We start from the raw sequence: 16,327 nt of genomic DNA, 5'->3' as shown, positions 1-16,327 counted from the left end.
CTACGAACAGGTCTTGGAACAAATTGGTGAATGGCTTCCATGTCCTATGGAAACTCTTCTGACCCATGGATGACAAATATTATCTTCTCCCTTTAGAGGAATTCTGACAGCCAGTCTGCAGCTTTGGGTGGTGCAGCCGAACTCTAGCTGAGCAGGATTCTCCGGTGGGCGATCAGGGAGGCTAGGGCGTCGGTCCCCCTCCCAATAAAGAGTTCTGGCTGGTCTGAAACCCCGAAAAGTGCTACTTTTGGGTCTGGCTCCACCCTCACACCCACAGCCTCAAAGAAGGTTGTCCAAAATCCGATAAAATTGGGGCAGGCCCAGAACATGTGGTTGTGGTTGGCCGGGCCTCTCTGGCACCGTTCACATTTGTCCTCCACCTCCGGGAAGAACCTGTTCAGTCGGGTTCTGGTTAGATGCGCTCTGTGCCCCACCTTCAGCTGCATTAGGCTCAGACTTGAGCGTGTGGAGATGGAGTTTGCCTTGTTTAGTGCTTCGATCCAGAGTCTAGTTCTACTTCCCATTTTTCTCTTGTCTTGTCCTAATGGGCAGCACGGTAGCACAAGTGGCTAGCACTGTGGCTTCACAACGCCAGGGTCCCAGGTTTGATTCCCCGCTGGGTCACCGTTTGTGCGGAGCCTGCACGTTCTCCCCGTGTCTGCGTGGGTTTCCTCCCACAGTACAAAGACGTACAGGTTAGGTGGATTGGCCATGCTAAATTGTCCTTAGTGTCCAAAAAAGATTAGGAGGGGTTATTGCGTTACGGGGATAGGGTGGAAGTGAGGGCTTAAATGAGTCGGTGCAGACTCGATGGGCCTAATGGCCTCCTTCTGCACAGTATGTTCTGTGTTCTGAGGGGAGCGTACCCCCTCCAACAGCTGTCAATTCAGATCCCCACAGTTCCCTTTCCCCATGTTTGACTAATTTATTAGAGCTTTTTGAGGAAGTAACAAGCAAAATTGATAAAGAGAAAATTGGTTAACTTACAGGAAACAGAGAGTAGGCATAATGGATCATTTTTGGATTGGCACAATGTAATGAGTAGATTGCCACAGGGATCAGCGCTGGATCCTCAACTATTTACAATCTATATTAATGACTTGGATGCATAGTTGCTAAATTTGATGATGATAGGGCGGCACGGTGGCACAGTGGTTAGCACTGCTGCCTTATGGCGCTGAGGACCTGGGTTCAATCCCAGCCTTGGGTCACTGTCCGTGTGGTGTTTGCACATTTTGTCCGTGTCTGCTTGGGTTTCGCCCCCACAAACCCAAAAAGATGTGCAGTGTAGTTAAATTGGCCATGCTAAATTGCCCCTTAATTGGAAAAATAATTGGGCACTCGAGATTTATTCATAAAATGACACAAAAATAGCTGGGGAAATAACTTTGAAGAGGATTTAGATTAGATTAGATTTAGATTTATTGTCATGTGTATCAAGGTACAGTGAAAAGTATTGTTCTGCATACAGTCTAGGCAGATGGCTCCATACATGAAAACATAGAACATACGATAAATACATGATACATATTGAAAATACATAAACATAGACAGCAAGTGAATTATACAGTATATAGTGCTACAACTGTAGAGAAGATGCATAGAAACATCAGTTCAATCCATAAGATCAGGTCAGAACCTAAGAGGGCCATTCAGGAGTCTGGTAACAGTGGGGAAAATGATGTTTTTCAATCTATTGGTGCATGTCTCAAACCTTTGTAGCTTCTGCCTGATGGAAGAGGTTGGAACTCAGATGGGAGAGGCCTTTGATTATGCAGCCTGATAGGATGCTTTCTATGGTACCTCTATAGAAATTGGTAAGAGTCAATATGGACATGCCAAATTTCCTTAGTTTTCTGAACATATAGGTGCTATTGTGCTTTCTAGGTCGTAGAGTCGATGTGGGGGGACCAGGACAGATTGTTGGTGATGTGTACACCTGGGAATTTGAAGCTGTCAACCATTTCCACCTCGGCACCATTGATGCAGACAAGGGCATGTATGACATTTTGCTTCCTGAAGTCGAAGGCCAGCTCTTTAGTGTTGCTGACATTGAGAGAGAGATTGATGTCATTACACCATGCCATAGGTTCTCTATCTCCCTCCTGTACTCTGACTCATCAATGTTTGAGATCCGACCCACTACAGTAGCGTCATCAGCAAACTTGTAGACGGAGTTGAAGCTGAAGTTTGACACACAGGAGTATAGTAGGGGGCTCAGTACGCAGCCTTGCGGGGCCCCAGTATTAAGGATTATCGTGGAGGAGGTGTTGTTTATCTTTGCTAATTGTGGTCTATGGGTCAGGAAGTCGAGGACCAGTTGACAATGGTTTGTTGGCTTCTTGCTCGAAACGAGCATAGAATGCATTGAGTTCATCTGGTTGGGGTGCTCCCGGGGCCGGGATCGCACCCAGGTCCTCAGCACTGTGAAGCAGCAGTGCTAACCACTGTGCCAGCCCAGAATAGAGATTTTTGAGGTGAATAATGAAGATATCTTGGACAAGTCACACTATCAATGAAGAGGTGCTGATAAAATCTGAGACCAAAAGAACCCTGCAGGGCGAGATCAGGAAGAGACAGATGGAATTTCTTGGGCATGCAATAAAAAAAAATAAATCATGATTTCTTATCAAATGGATCAAAGGATACGGGGGAAAGCGGGAACAGGTACTGAGTTGGAGGATCAGCAATGATCCTATTGAGTGGTGTAGCACAGTGTTTTGCAAACGTTTATGCCCGGGACCCATTTTTACCAACTGGCCATCCTTCGCAACCCATGGCGGCTGACCTTTGCAACCCACAGTGGCCGACTTTCGCGACCCACGGTGGCCGACCTTCACGACCCACGGCGGCCGACCTTCGCAACTCACAATGGCCGACCGTCGCAACTCACAATGGCCGACCTTCGCGACCCACGGTGGCCGACCTTCACGACCCACAGCGGCTGACCTTAGCACCCACGGCGGCCGACCTTCGCAACTCACAATGGCCGACCTTCGCGACCCACGGTGGCTGACCTTCACGACCCATGGCAGCCGACCTTAGCGACCCACGGCGGCGGACCTACGCGCCCCATGGCGGCCGACCTATGTGCCCACGGCGCCCGACCTCCGTGACCCACGCGCCCGAACTCTGTGACCCCCGCGTCCTACCTCTGTGACCGATGCGTCCGACCTCTGTGACCCACGCGTCCGACCTCTGTGACCCACGCGTCCGACCTCTGTGACCCACGCGTCTGACATCCGTGACCCACGGGGTCAACCTCCGTGACCCACGGGGTCAACCTGCGCGACCCACCATTTTTGCATCCCTTTAATGTGACAGGAGCTGCTTGGTTCTCATGACCTCACTTGCTTTGTTATTCAATGTTACATTTCTGATAATGACTTCAGCTTATAATTTAAGATCTCGCCAAATCTGTTGAAAAAAATCAAGAGGATTGTGCTCAAACCCGCCATGTTTCGTCTTCAAATGCCTTTGAAGTTTTGAGAGCTTTAAACTTTCATTTGCCAGTGCTTTCCTGCATATAACACACATGAATTTTGCATCCTGATTTGCAGTGGCACAATTAATAAACCACAAGTAATCATCTTTATGTTGCTGTGTTCCTGTTTTCAGCTTCTTCATGGGTTGTTCACCAGAGGTCCTGGAGTTCATACCAGCACTGCTGGCAGCTGCAAAATGGAGAAATCGCCCTTGCGCCCAGAACACATGACACCAGTGTATGGGGCGCGAGACCTGCTCTTTGCTGCTGCTCCTGGCAGGAAGATGCCAGCGATTTATAAATTTAAAAAAAAAAAAAAATTTGCTCCTGAGTCGTCGCGCTACTTCCCGCAATCGGGAACACCGGGATGCATGGCCCCATGATCGGGAATGCCGCGACGCATGGCTCAGTGATCTGGAACGTTGCGACACATGGCCCCGTGATTGGGAACACTGACGCATGGCCTCACGAACCCCCCGACACCTGCCCGTCACCCACCCACGGTCATGACCCTGGGTTTGAAAATGACTGGTGTAGCAGGTTCGAAGGTCTGAATGGCCTACTCCTGTTCCTTTTTCTTGTTGTCTTATGGAGGCAGAAATGTCTGTGTTTTAGGGTTTTTGGTTTTGTTGCTGATCTGTCAGCTGTATTGGAATTCGACAGCCTCATAGAAGTTGGTTTAATGCACCTGAGTTTCTGTTTATTGTTTTACATGTCTCTGTTTGGTTTGTTTAACCTCCACAATATCTCTCTGGGTTCCTATCTTATCTTTTCTTCTCTCTACTTTCTTGATGGGAAAAAAGTTTAAAAGAACAAAATTTAGAGTGCCCAATTAATTTTTTCCAATTAAGGGGCAATTTAGCGTGGCCAGTCCACCTTTCCTGCACATCTTTGTGTTGTGAGGGCGAAACCCACGCAAACATGGGGAGAATGTGCAAACTTCACACGGACAATGACCCAGAGCCAGGATCGAACCTGGGACCTCGGCACTGTGAGGCAGCAGTGCTAACTACTGCGCCACCATGCTACCAATGATGGGAAAAACTGTTATCGACTGACAGATTTTCTTAAAAATTCCCTTTCGTTCTGGCCACAGGAGTTAATAACTTCAGAATTGCCTTGGAGGCAATTTTTTGAAACTTTTGGTCAGAACACTTTCCATAACTAAGGGGACCAAAACAGTGCGCAGCATTCTAAATGTGGCCCCACTAGTACTTTGTACAGTTACAGCAACGCTTCTTTACTTTTATACTCCAGTCCCCTTGAAATAAAAAACAGCATTGCATTTGCCTTCCTTATTACCTTCTGCACCTGTATGCTTGCTTTCTGGGTTTCACGAACAAGGATCCCCAAGTCCCTTTGTGCTGCAGCTTTCTGAACTCCCTCTTTTAAATAATCCACCTTCTCATTCTTCCAAAATGAACAATCTAATATTTTCCCACATTGAATTCCATTTGCCAATTTTCTTCCTACTCACTTAACCTGTCAATTTCTCTGTAGACTGTAAAAATTGGAGCAAAAAGACAGTAAAGGTGTTAGATACAATTTTTCAACCTTGTTATTGTTACTTCAACTTGATGCAAATTTCAATTTCTTTTTAAAAAAATCTTTTTATTGGCAATTTCAAAATTTATAAACAGTTATGTTGACCGTGTTTATTTACTGTATTATACAGAAAGGTTTGTCTTGCCCTTCCCTTAAATTACCCTATTTACATTCTGCCGCCCTTTGGCTCGGCACAAATTTTGTTTTCGAAAAGAAATTTAGAGTACCTTGTAAATGCAATGAAGCAGAATGAATGGGAGGAAACTCTTGGAGGACAAACAGCTGCACAGATTAGTTGAGTTGAATGGCCTGTTCCTCTGCTGTATATTCTAAGTAAATAGAGCCTGTGTGTGTTTGCATGCACTTGTAACATTTCCCCCATCACCAGATTGAACATTCAATTATGTTTAAAGAACATGCTTGTTAATAGGTGTCAGAACAAGATGTCACAATGGGGAACCATTATGTTCAGACAGAATCTCTCCCTATCCTTCCTTTGTGAACCTGACCCAGAATATAGTTGCATATCTTCAATAAAGACTGCTGATGAAGCATCACAACAACTGTGCAACCCTGAGGGAAATTCAGAATGTGCTGACAAATCAAGAATGCTGGTTTAGCAGAGTGAAGACCAATAAATCACTCTGTCTCGTCAGGCAACCTTGATGGACTGTTGTGTTAGCAATTACTGTACATTGAAGAGATTGATGTTGCAGCTTCTATTTGTCTTATTGTTTGTGCAATGCCTGCAATACCAGCACTGCTGTGACCTGGTCTTTTATTCAGAATATAGTGTCATTGTATGTTTTTTATTCATACTCTGCTTTGTTTTTGCCCTTCCTCTCCGTAAAGATTCTGCCTCATGTTAGGGATACTGTTCCACAGGTGCTGGCCTACTGCCTGATCTGTTTATGTGAGTCTAGATAGTGAGCATTGTCTGTGGGGTGTGTAATAGGTAAGCCTGATGCTATTCCTAGTCAATATCTACACACATGCAGTCCTACCCTGGCTGTTTGTTCAGTGCATAGTGATCATGAGTGTGAAAACATGGATGATCTCCTCCCCTCTTTTTCTTCCATTCCCTCAAAAGGGTCTGCAGAATTTTGTGGGATGTTGTATGAAATTTATTTTCAAATTTAATTTTTTTTAAATGGTATTCCCAACCACTTATGTGCCTCCTCCCAGAGCAACATAGTGAGTACTGGGCCAACAAAGAATGGAGCAGAGTCAGGTGCTTTTCTTTTTGTTTGCCTGGTTTTGCATAATGTAGTGACTTTTAGAAGGCTTGTTAGAAACATAGGGATGCGGTCCCCCTTCGCCGCATGTTTCTCGGTGGCCCGCTATTTGCGGGCGGCGGAATTCTTTGTTCCTGCCGTTGTCAATGAGGTTTCCCGTTGAAGACATCCCATGCCATCGGGAAATTCTATGGGCGGGGGTGCACTGCCAGCGGGAACAGAGAACCCCAATGACCGGAGAATTCCGGCCATCGTGTGTATGGTGTTCTTTGTGATTCTTATTATCAGGATGGATGTTGTAGTGTTCACAAAGACCACAGAAGCAAAGTTCAATTACAAAGCTAACATTTATTCTATTACTTATTGAAGCTCAACCACTTACTCCTATAGCAAGCAATAATCTAGTCATCTACAATCTACACTCTACTAACACTAGCCTCTACAATCTATCTATAACTGTACTCTGCACTCTCTAAACCTCTCCTCTGCCCTCCCCCAGAAGCCTGAGAGTCGGTGCTTTATATAGTTCTGCATCTAGCTCCATCTAGTGGTCAATAATGATATTACATTAACCCTTTATATTCTAGACATTCTACATAATGTCATAGTGTGATTTCTATGTATGTATTGTCTGATATTGTTGATGTTTCTTGTTTTTAATTCTGTGCCTATGTGCTTCACATTACATAGCAATAAAGATAAATGAGTAAGAATTTATATTAAGTGGGAGAATGCGTGCAGGAATTGCATTGGATGTTGAGATCATGCGTTTGCTATTTAGCATTTGAGCTGGATAGCTGCGTTGTGTCTTGTAGTTTAGCTCATTTCTGTAAGATGAACATTTTGGGATGTGATTTTCCAAATCTATGCTTGCAGCAGGGAACAGGTAATATTGCTGTTTCCATTTTCTTTCTGTCTGTTTGACTTCAAATGGGCAGAAAACAGTGGGCATGGCAACCCAGGATTTTGTGATCTGTTTTGCTGTTGGTCCAAAATCCATACCCCCTTGATAGCTTAAAAATAAATTAGTGCAGTTCTGCTACTCGACATATTCTGCTGCTAGACATCGTTGGGAATTTAAATTAAAAAATCTCTGGGTATTTACGCACCATCCTTTGGACAGATATTGTGCTGTTGTTACTAGACACTTCACTGAACCTTCGCAGTACTGTAGCAGCTTTATTTTTTGTTTGTGCTTTTGACTCCCTGGTACTGAAATGTTATGTTCTGCAGGAAGATTGAGTAGGGTTGGCTTCAGTTTGTATTGAGGAGCTGTGCTTATCTGAACTGCATTGAACATCCTAACCTTCGGAGTGGCCATAGCTGAAGAGCAGTGATTATTTGGTGCCAGAATGATAAGCAAACACTTGTGAGTCCCTGAACTTCAATTAACCAAAAATGAAGTGTAATTAAGGCTTATGATAAGGATGCTGTTTATATTGCCAACAAGGTTACACTGCCCTACAACAGCTACTGTTCACTGAATATAAACAAGCAACAAAAGTATAGGAAAAAAACTCAGCCAAAATGGCTGCAAGCATTTTCAGAACATGGAAAATTGCAGAACCATGGCATTAGCCAGTAAATTTACCTCCCTACACCCCAACTCCCATGTTGTTTATTTCTGCGTGTACTGTAATTCTACCTTTGGGAGTTTAGAAAGATCATGATTGGATTGCAGAGAGCAGTGTCTTAACTGTGCAGTAAGCATAGTCATTTGCTTTGCTTTTTATCCATTCTGCCTACACATAGAACTAATTAATAACAGTGTATGTTGTCGTTTTATTCACCCTGGGGTAACAGGGACGGCAACAGGATGCAGATAAACGGTAAAGCACACACTAAATGTAGGCGTTGGTTCAATATGATTTATTGAACTTCTGTAACAATGCACACAGCTGGCTGTGGGTTGACACTCTATTACTCTAAGTGTACTAACTAACTTACTAGACCAGGCTAGCTCTGATCCACATGTAGAAGGTGCTGACTGATATATACACCCTGACTGTCACTCCAGTTGTCACCAGTGGAAAGAGGCGGAGTGTTGATGCCTTGTGTGTTTTATAGTTGGAAGCCCCCCTCTGGTGTTCTGTCTGGTGATTGGTTGTGTTCTTTCCTGTATGTTGATTGGCTAACCTGGGTGTCTGTCACTGCCTGTTTTTACCTCATGATGTGCATGGGTGCATATTATGACATCCCTCCTTTTAAAAAAAAAAAAAATTGTCGGTTGCTTAGAGCATATACAACATATTTGCAGATATAACTATTTACAGCAAATGGCGAGTGAAGGCATATGTACATGTAAGGTGCCTAGCGTGCAGATACAGAACAATATGTACAAAGGAAATATTTATAAGTCCAATCTCTGGGGCTGGAGTTGGATCCTTGTTGACCGCCTGATAGGTGGAGGTGGGGACGAAGGCGCCTTGACAGACGGGATTGCAGTCAGATTGGTGGCCTTGTGGAGCGAAGTGTCCGGAAAAGGCATAACGACAGCTGGGAACGTGAGATCCGTTGGTGGGCAGGCAAGTTTGCGTAGTGCCCTTCAGTTGCGCCTGACAATGGATCCATCAGCCATGCGAACCACGAACGACCTGGGAGCAGCCTGTCGAACAACAACAGCGGGAGCTGACCAGCCTCCACCAGGCAACTTGATGCGAACACAATCTTCCAGAGAGAGCACAGACAAATTAGTAGTATGAGCATCGTATGTGAACCTTTGCCGGTTTCTGAGCTGCTGCACCTTTTGCAGCACTGGGAGGTGATCCAGGTCAGGTAAATGAATGGCCGGAACAGTCGTCCACAGGTCACAATTCATAAGGAGTTGTGCCAGAGACATACCAGTGGACAGAGGAGTTGCCCTGTACGCCAGGAGCGCAGGGTTAAAGTCAGAAGCTGAGTCCGCAGCCTTGCAGAGCAATTGCTTCACGATATGGACCCCTTTTTCGACCTTCCCGTTAGATTGTGGGTACTGCGGGCTCGAGGTAATGTGCATGAACTGGTATAGCTTTGCGAAGTTGGACCACTCTTGGCTGTAGAAGCAGGGACCGTTGTCGCTCATGACCGTGAGCGGAATACCATGCCTGGCAAATGTCTCCTTGCAGGCCTTGACGACAGTCCTTGATGTGAGGTCGGACAGTTTCACCACTTCGAGATTACTCGAGAAGTAGTCAATTATAAGCACGTAGTCACGCCCATTGGTGTGAAAAAGGTCGATTCCCACCTTAGACCACGGAGAGGTCACAATCTCGTGTTGCTGGAGTGTTTCTTTGGGCTGAGCAGGCTGGAAACGCTGGCAAGTCGCACAATTGAGGACCATGTTGGATATGTCCTCATTGATGCCAGGCCAATAGACAGCCTGCCAGGCCCTGTACCTGCATTTCTTGATACTGAGGTGTCCCTCGTGGATCTGTTTGAGCACTAAGCTCTGGAGGCTGCGAGGAATAACGATACGATCCAGCTTGAGGAGGATCCCCTCGACAACTGTTAGGTCTTGACATTAAAGAACTGGGGGCATTGCCCTTTCTGTCAACCATTTGCAAGGTGATGTATGACAAACTGCAGAAGAGGGTCCTTGGCAGTCTCTTCTCGAATGTTGACGACTCGTTCGTCTGAGGCCGGGAGGTTGCTGGCACACAGTTGCACCTGTGCCTCAATTTGGCAGGTGAAGTCGACCTGTTCACAGGGCGAAGTGATGGGGCGAGACAGGGCATCCGCAATGATTAGTTCCTTGCCCGGTGTGTAAACCAATTCGAAATCATATCTGCGGAGTCGAAGGAGAATGCGCTGAAGTCTAGGCGTCATGTCATTCAAGTCCTTGTGAATGATATGGACTAGGGATCTGTGGTCAGTCTGTACTGTGAAGGTTGGTAGACCATAGATGTAATCATGGAACTTTACCGGTGAGGAGGCCCAGGCACTCTTTCTCTATCTGAGCATACCTCTGCTCAGTGGGGGTCATGGCCCTGGACGCATAGGTCACTGGAACCCAGGACGAGGAGTCATCCTTCTGGAGGAGCACCGCACCAATGCCGTCCTGGCTGGCGTCCGTGGAGATTTTTGTCTCCCGCTCTGGGTCAAGAAACGCTAGTACCGGAGCAGTGGTGAGCTTTGCCTTTAACTCGAGCCACATGGCTTGATGTGTGGGTAGCCACTGAAAGGCAGTGTACTTCTTCACCAGATGCCTGAGAGCCGTGGTGTGTGATGCGTGGTTGGGAATTAACTTTCCCAAGAAGTTAACCATACCCAGGAAGCGGAGTACCGCCTTTTTGTCTTCCGGGGTCTTCATGGTGTTGATGGCCTTGACTTTGTCCGATCACCCAAAAACTTGATTGATGACATGCCAAAGGAGCATTTGGCCTTGTTCAACTTGAGGCCTTTGGCATGTATGCGTCTAAAGACTTGTTGGAGACGGGATATGTGTTCCTCTGGGTCGTGGACCATATAATGACATCATCGACATAAACCCGCACACCCTCAATGCCCTCCAGCATCTGTTCCATGATCCCGTGAAAGACTTCAGAGGCTGAAACAATACCAAACGGCATGCGGTTGTAACAGTACCTTCTGAAAGGTATATTAAATGTGCAGAGCTTCCTGCTGGACTCGTTCAGTTGTTCCTGCCAGAAGCCACACAATGCATCTAGCTTCGTGAAGAATTTGGCATGTGCCATCTCACTGGTTAGCTCCCCCTGCTTCGGGATTGGGTAGTGTTCCCGCATTATGTTTCGGTTAAGATCCTTGGGATCTATACAGATGCGCAGTTCTCCAGAGGGCTTCTTCATACAGACCATCAAACAGACCCAGTCAGTCGGTTCCGTCACTTTAGAGATTATACCCTGGTCTTGGAGCTCCTGCAGCTGCGCCTTTAAACGGTCCTTCAGAGGAGCCAGCACCGGCGTGGTGCATGGATCACAGGCGTGGCATCAGGCCTGAGTAAGATTTTGTAGCGGTACGGCAGCGTGCCCATCCCACTGAACACATCCGGGTATTGTGACAGGATTTTGTCAATGTCAGCCTGAAGATTCTGTCATGCAAGAGTGCCTTTAAGAAATGGATGTGTAAGCAATGTACCTTTAAGAAAACAGTGATGTCAGAGAGTGGGTGGAGCACAGCTCAGTTCAGCCATTTTGAAGTTTCAGTTTAAAAACTGTGTGTGTCTGTGTGTTTCCAGAGAGCTGCAAGTTTTGCAGTTTTGTTTTGCAGTTTAAAAAGTGCCTGGCTGGTTTTGCTGAGAGCAGTTTAAAAGTGCCTGTCTGTTTTGTTGGAGCTGAAGGCAACCAAGCTAATATATATCTCTGTCATTCTACAGAAAATATATATATCCTTTAACCTGATGTGATTTTGTTTAAAGGTGTTAAGCCTCTTGGAAGTTTGAAGGAACATTTTAAGGAGTTATTTACTGTTGCAATATTTTCTGAGTTATCTTTGAAGAAAGGGGTGTTAAGAGATCCAATGTTTATTTAAGATGTTAAGTTGAGTTCATGGAATAAACAGTGTTTTGTGTTTAAAAACCCACGTGTCCATAATTGTAATACCACAGCTAGGAAAAAAGCCGTGTGCTAGGAAAAGCAACAAATCCATTAAAGGGTGAGGTTGGTTGAACTTCATGATACATTTTGGGGTTCTGAAAAGGCCACGCCCATAACAATTCACATTGGCAGAGGACATGGCATGGACGTGCTGGACGAGATTGAGTAGCTTGCATGCATGGGCACCAAGCAGGGAAGCCTTGTCAGGCTTGACGATTTCGAATCGCAGTGTGGCTTTGATGGCCTTGTTGGAGACATGCAGGTGACAAGACCCTAACACAGTAATGGCATTGCCATTACAATCAAGCAGCTGGCAGGCCGGCGGAAGAATTTTTGGCTGCCTTTGGATGCGAGCAAGATCTGCTTGAGATATCAGATTGGCTTCAGCACCAGTGTCCAGCTTGAACCGGATGCTGCATTGGTTGACTTGTACGACAGCACACCATTCGTCCGCAGAATCCACGTTGAGGATGGGTAGCCGTGTTGCTGAATTTGAGGAGGCCTTGTCATACGTGGTAATGATGCCCACACGATATGGGGACTCCAGGCAGTCGTCCTCTGGATCCGTGGTGTTACTAGGTTCCGAATCCAGCAGCTCTTGCTGCACACTTCGAACTCGTTTGTGTTGGAACTGGGATCGCTGGCCCACGATCGGAGGTGCAAACCTGCACAAGGCTGCATAATGGCCAGGCTTCCCACAATTTAAACATCGCCTGCCTCTTGCAGGGCATTGCCGCTTTAAGTGGGTGGTGCCGCAGTTCAGGCACGTCATGACGTTGACGTCGTAACGCTCCGTGCGTCATCGCACATGCGCAGTGCGGTCAGCTGCAGCTTGCACCTGTGCAGTGTGGTCGTTGGCTGCTTCGTTCTCCCGTCCGTGGTGCGCATGCGTGGGACCCCGGGAAAAGCGCGCGAAATGGCCGCCTTCATCGATGGTGAGTCGCCGCATTTGGGCGATGGCCTGCACACACTCTGCCTCGTGGGAGACAAGTTGGTCCTGTTCTGCCAATTTAAGGCGGGAGTAGCGACTTTTCGCCTGTTCATGCACTTTACACGTCTCGATGGCTACTGGCAGGGTCATGTTTATTAATTTTAGGAGCTGCTCCCGCAGGGCGTTGGAGTGGACCCCAAACATGATCTGATCCCTGATGAGGGAATCAGCAGTGTCACCGTAGTTGCAGGATTGCGCTAATATGCAGAGATGAGTTAGAAAGGATTGGAAAGGCTCATCCTTACCCTGAATGCGTTGCTGGAGGACATAACGTTCAAAGCTCTCGTTCGTTTTGACTTCACAGTGACTGTTGAATTTGGCTAACACGGTCTGGAACTTGGTCTTGTCGTCGCCGTTGGCAAAAGTGAGCGAATTGAAGATTTGGATGGCCTGGTCCCCCGCAGTCGATAGGAGCAGCGTGATTTTTCTGGCATCAGACACATCCTCGAGGCTCGAGGCCTCAATGTACAGACTGAATTTCTGCTTGAAGACCCAGCAGTTGGCGCCGAGATTTCCGGAGCTGCGGAGGGGCCTGGATCTTCTCCATGCCGCTGGAAGGCACTTGCTGGTCGTCACTGAATTATTCAAGGTAAATTACTCAGATGAAGTAGACTCCTGGTATCATGTCGTGTTATTCACCCTGGGGTAACACGGACTGCAACAGGATGCAGATGAATGGTAAAGCATACACCAAACGTAGGCGTTGGTTCAATACGATTTATTTATTGGAAAAAAAATAAAAAATTTAGAGTACCCAATTCATTTTTCCAATTCAGGGGCAATTTAGCATGGCCAATCCACCCACCCTGCACATCTTTGGGCTGTGGGGGCGAAACCCACGCAAACACGGGGAGAATATGCAAACTCCACACGGACAGTGACCCAGAGCCGGGATCGAACCTGGGACCTCAGCGCCGTGAGGCTGCAGTGCTAACCACTGCACCACCGTGCTGCCCCTCAATGCAATTTATTGAACTTCTGTAACAATGCACACAGCTGGCTGTGGGTTGACACTCTACTACTCTAAGTGTACTAACTCTAACTTACTAGACCAGGCTATCTCTGATCCACGCGTAGAAGGTGCTGACTGATATATACACCCTGACTGTCACTATAGTTGTCACCAGTGGAAAGAGGCGGAGTGCTGATGCCTCGTGTGTTTTATAGTTGGAAGCCCCCCTTTGGTGTTCTGTCTAGTGATTGGTTGAGTTATTTCCTGTATGTTGATTTGCTAACCTGGGTGTCTGTCACTGTCTGGGCAGCACGGTAGCATAGTGGTTAGCATAATTGCTTCACAGCTCCAGGGTCCCAGGTTCGATTCCGGCTTGGGTCACTGTCTGTGCGGAGTCTGCACATCCTCCCCGTGTGTGTGTGGGTTTCCTCCGGGTGCTCCGGTTTCCTCCCACAGTCCAAAGATGTGCCGGTTAGGTGGATTGGCCATGATAAATTGCCCTTAGTGTCCAAAATTGCCCTTAGTGTTGGGTGGGGTTACTGGGTTATGGGGATAGGGTGGAGGTGTTGACCTTGGGTAGGGTGCTCTTTCCAAGAGCCGGTGCAGACTCGATGGGCCAAATGGCCTCCTTCTGCACTGTAAATTCTATAAAAAAATTCTATGAAATGTCTGTAAATTCTATGAAATGTCTATGAAATGTCTGTTTTTACCTCATGATGTGCATGGGTGCATATTATGACACGTGTTGCATGGCTGATTACTTTTCTTCTCCAATTTGCTCTCCTCCCTGATGTCCTGCAAAAGCATCTGTTTTCATGCAAGTCCAGAAATATGAATGCAGAATTTCCACTGTTGAAGGTATCACAGTCTCAATCCTGACCTTACCCAATATTTATATTGCATGGTGGTTCTGGACTACCATCTCAGATGAATCAAATCAATGAATTTAATTAAGTCTAGTAATTTGTGGGATGTCACCAAGGAAAATGAGCATCAAAGGTGCTGAATCGTTTTAAGAATCCGTGGCTCACTAATGTAATTTGGGCAAGGGGAACCTGTCACTCTGACTTGGTCTGGTTTACATGTAACACCCATCCTACAATATGTGAATGAGTCTTAATGCTGTCTGAAGAGGCCTAGCACCTTACAAGGTGTACAAACATTCTCCAAACCACAGCACAAGGACTGCAGCGGTTTAAAGAGAAACATATCTCAGAGAAACTAGGGATGTCAAGTGAATATGGTTTTGATAGCTTTTGGAGATAAAGTTGAGTGAATGTGTACAAAGAAAAGTCACCAGATTATGTTCAGTGGGAACAAGTGGGAATACTTGATGTTTGTTTTAATTTTGCCCCTTGCATATTTATAGGTTGAAATGTAATTGGAGGTCAGGGAGATTTAGATAGTATATATTTAACAATAATTAGTGCCCTGAAGTGAGTTATAGGGTGGAATATAAGTGAGAGGTAGTTGTGTATAAATTAACAAAAAACTTGGGGTTGAGTTACAGGCTGGACATATGGAACATTTCATCTGTGTGGAGTGGTACTGCAATAGGCTGTAGAATTTAGTCGTTAGGGATCTACTTATCAACTATTTGCCAAATATAATAGCCCCACCTAACTATAGTTACTGTTGGTCGCTTTTGATATTTTCTGTGGTGTGAATATTTGAGTTTTGTTATTGCCAGATTTGTCTTGTGGCTTTGCATCAATACCATTAAACTAGACCACAGTTGTAACAACAGCAGCATTTTTTTTACAAAGATTCTGCAATTCATTTTTTTCAGCAAGGATTCTGCAATTTATTTTTTTTAAAAAACAAGGATTATACAATTATTTATTTTTTTTACACAGGGTGTTGGAACGTCTCACTCCCATCTGTCTTCCTTTACTCTTTCAATCTATGGACATATAAACCCCAGACTTGGCATCACTTAATCATTCTTCCCTCATTTATACCCCTTTTCTTCATTTATATTCAAACTGCTTATCTTCAACCATTGCCTATATTACTCAATAAGAAATCCAGAATAATAGATGATTGGTAGTATAATACAAGATTTAGTTGAATTGAGTGGCTCTGGTGGTATTGCAATTTACAACAGTGAGGCAAGGTTGGATTTCCAGGTCATCAGAACCCTTTATATTCTTCATAGAATCAAATAATTTGTATAGCACAGGAGGAGACTATTCTGCCCATCATGTCTGTAGTATGTCATTGAATGAACAATTCACCTAGTAAGATTTCCCTGCTTTCTTCCTGTAACCCTGCTTTTGAGATTAGTTTAATTCTCTTTTGAATGCCTGAATTGAACCTGCCTCCACCATGCTCCTGGGCAGTATATTCCTGACCTTAACCACTCGCTGTGTGAAATTTTTTTTCCTCATGTTGTTTTGTTTCTTTTGTCAATTACTTTAAATCTGAACCCTCTCATTCTTGACCCTTTCATGAGTGGGAATTGTTTCTCCCTATCTATCCCGTACAGGCCCCTTATGATTTGGAATATCCTTATCAATTCCTCTCATCCAAGGAAAGCAGTCACAGATCCTCCAATCTATCTAAATAATTGAAATTCCTCAGGGCGGC

General features: G+C 45.6%; 1 protein-coding gene across 3 annotated transcripts in view; it reads left to right on the top strand.

Annotated features, from left to right (window-relative positions):
• Nucleotides 1–16,327, top strand: part of bmpr2b (bone morphogenetic protein receptor, type II b (serine/threonine kinase)) — a 490,709-nt gene that overhangs the window by 117,602 nt on the left and 356,780 nt on the right. The window contains exon 1 of one of the 3 annotated variants that reach the window (XM_072483676.1): nucleotides 3,837–4,032. The exons of the other annotated variants lie outside the window; for them this stretch is intronic. Coding sequence (XP_072339777.1) covers nucleotides 3,852–4,032 — 181 coding nt within the window. The 5' untranslated portion in view covers nucleotides 3,837–3,851. Of the gene's footprint in view, nucleotides 1–3,836; nucleotides 4,033–16,327 lie in introns of those variants that run through there. 3 annotated transcript variants of the gene reach the window in all.

This window comes from Scyliorhinus torazame, chromosome 2 (assembly GCF_047496885.1).
Source record: "Scyliorhinus torazame isolate Kashiwa2021f chromosome 2, sScyTor2.1, whole genome shotgun sequence".
Taxonomy (NCBI): Eukaryota; Metazoa; Chordata; class Chondrichthyes; order Carcharhiniformes; family Scyliorhinidae; genus Scyliorhinus; species Scyliorhinus torazame.
This window is presented reverse-complemented; position numbering and strand designations above follow the sequence as displayed.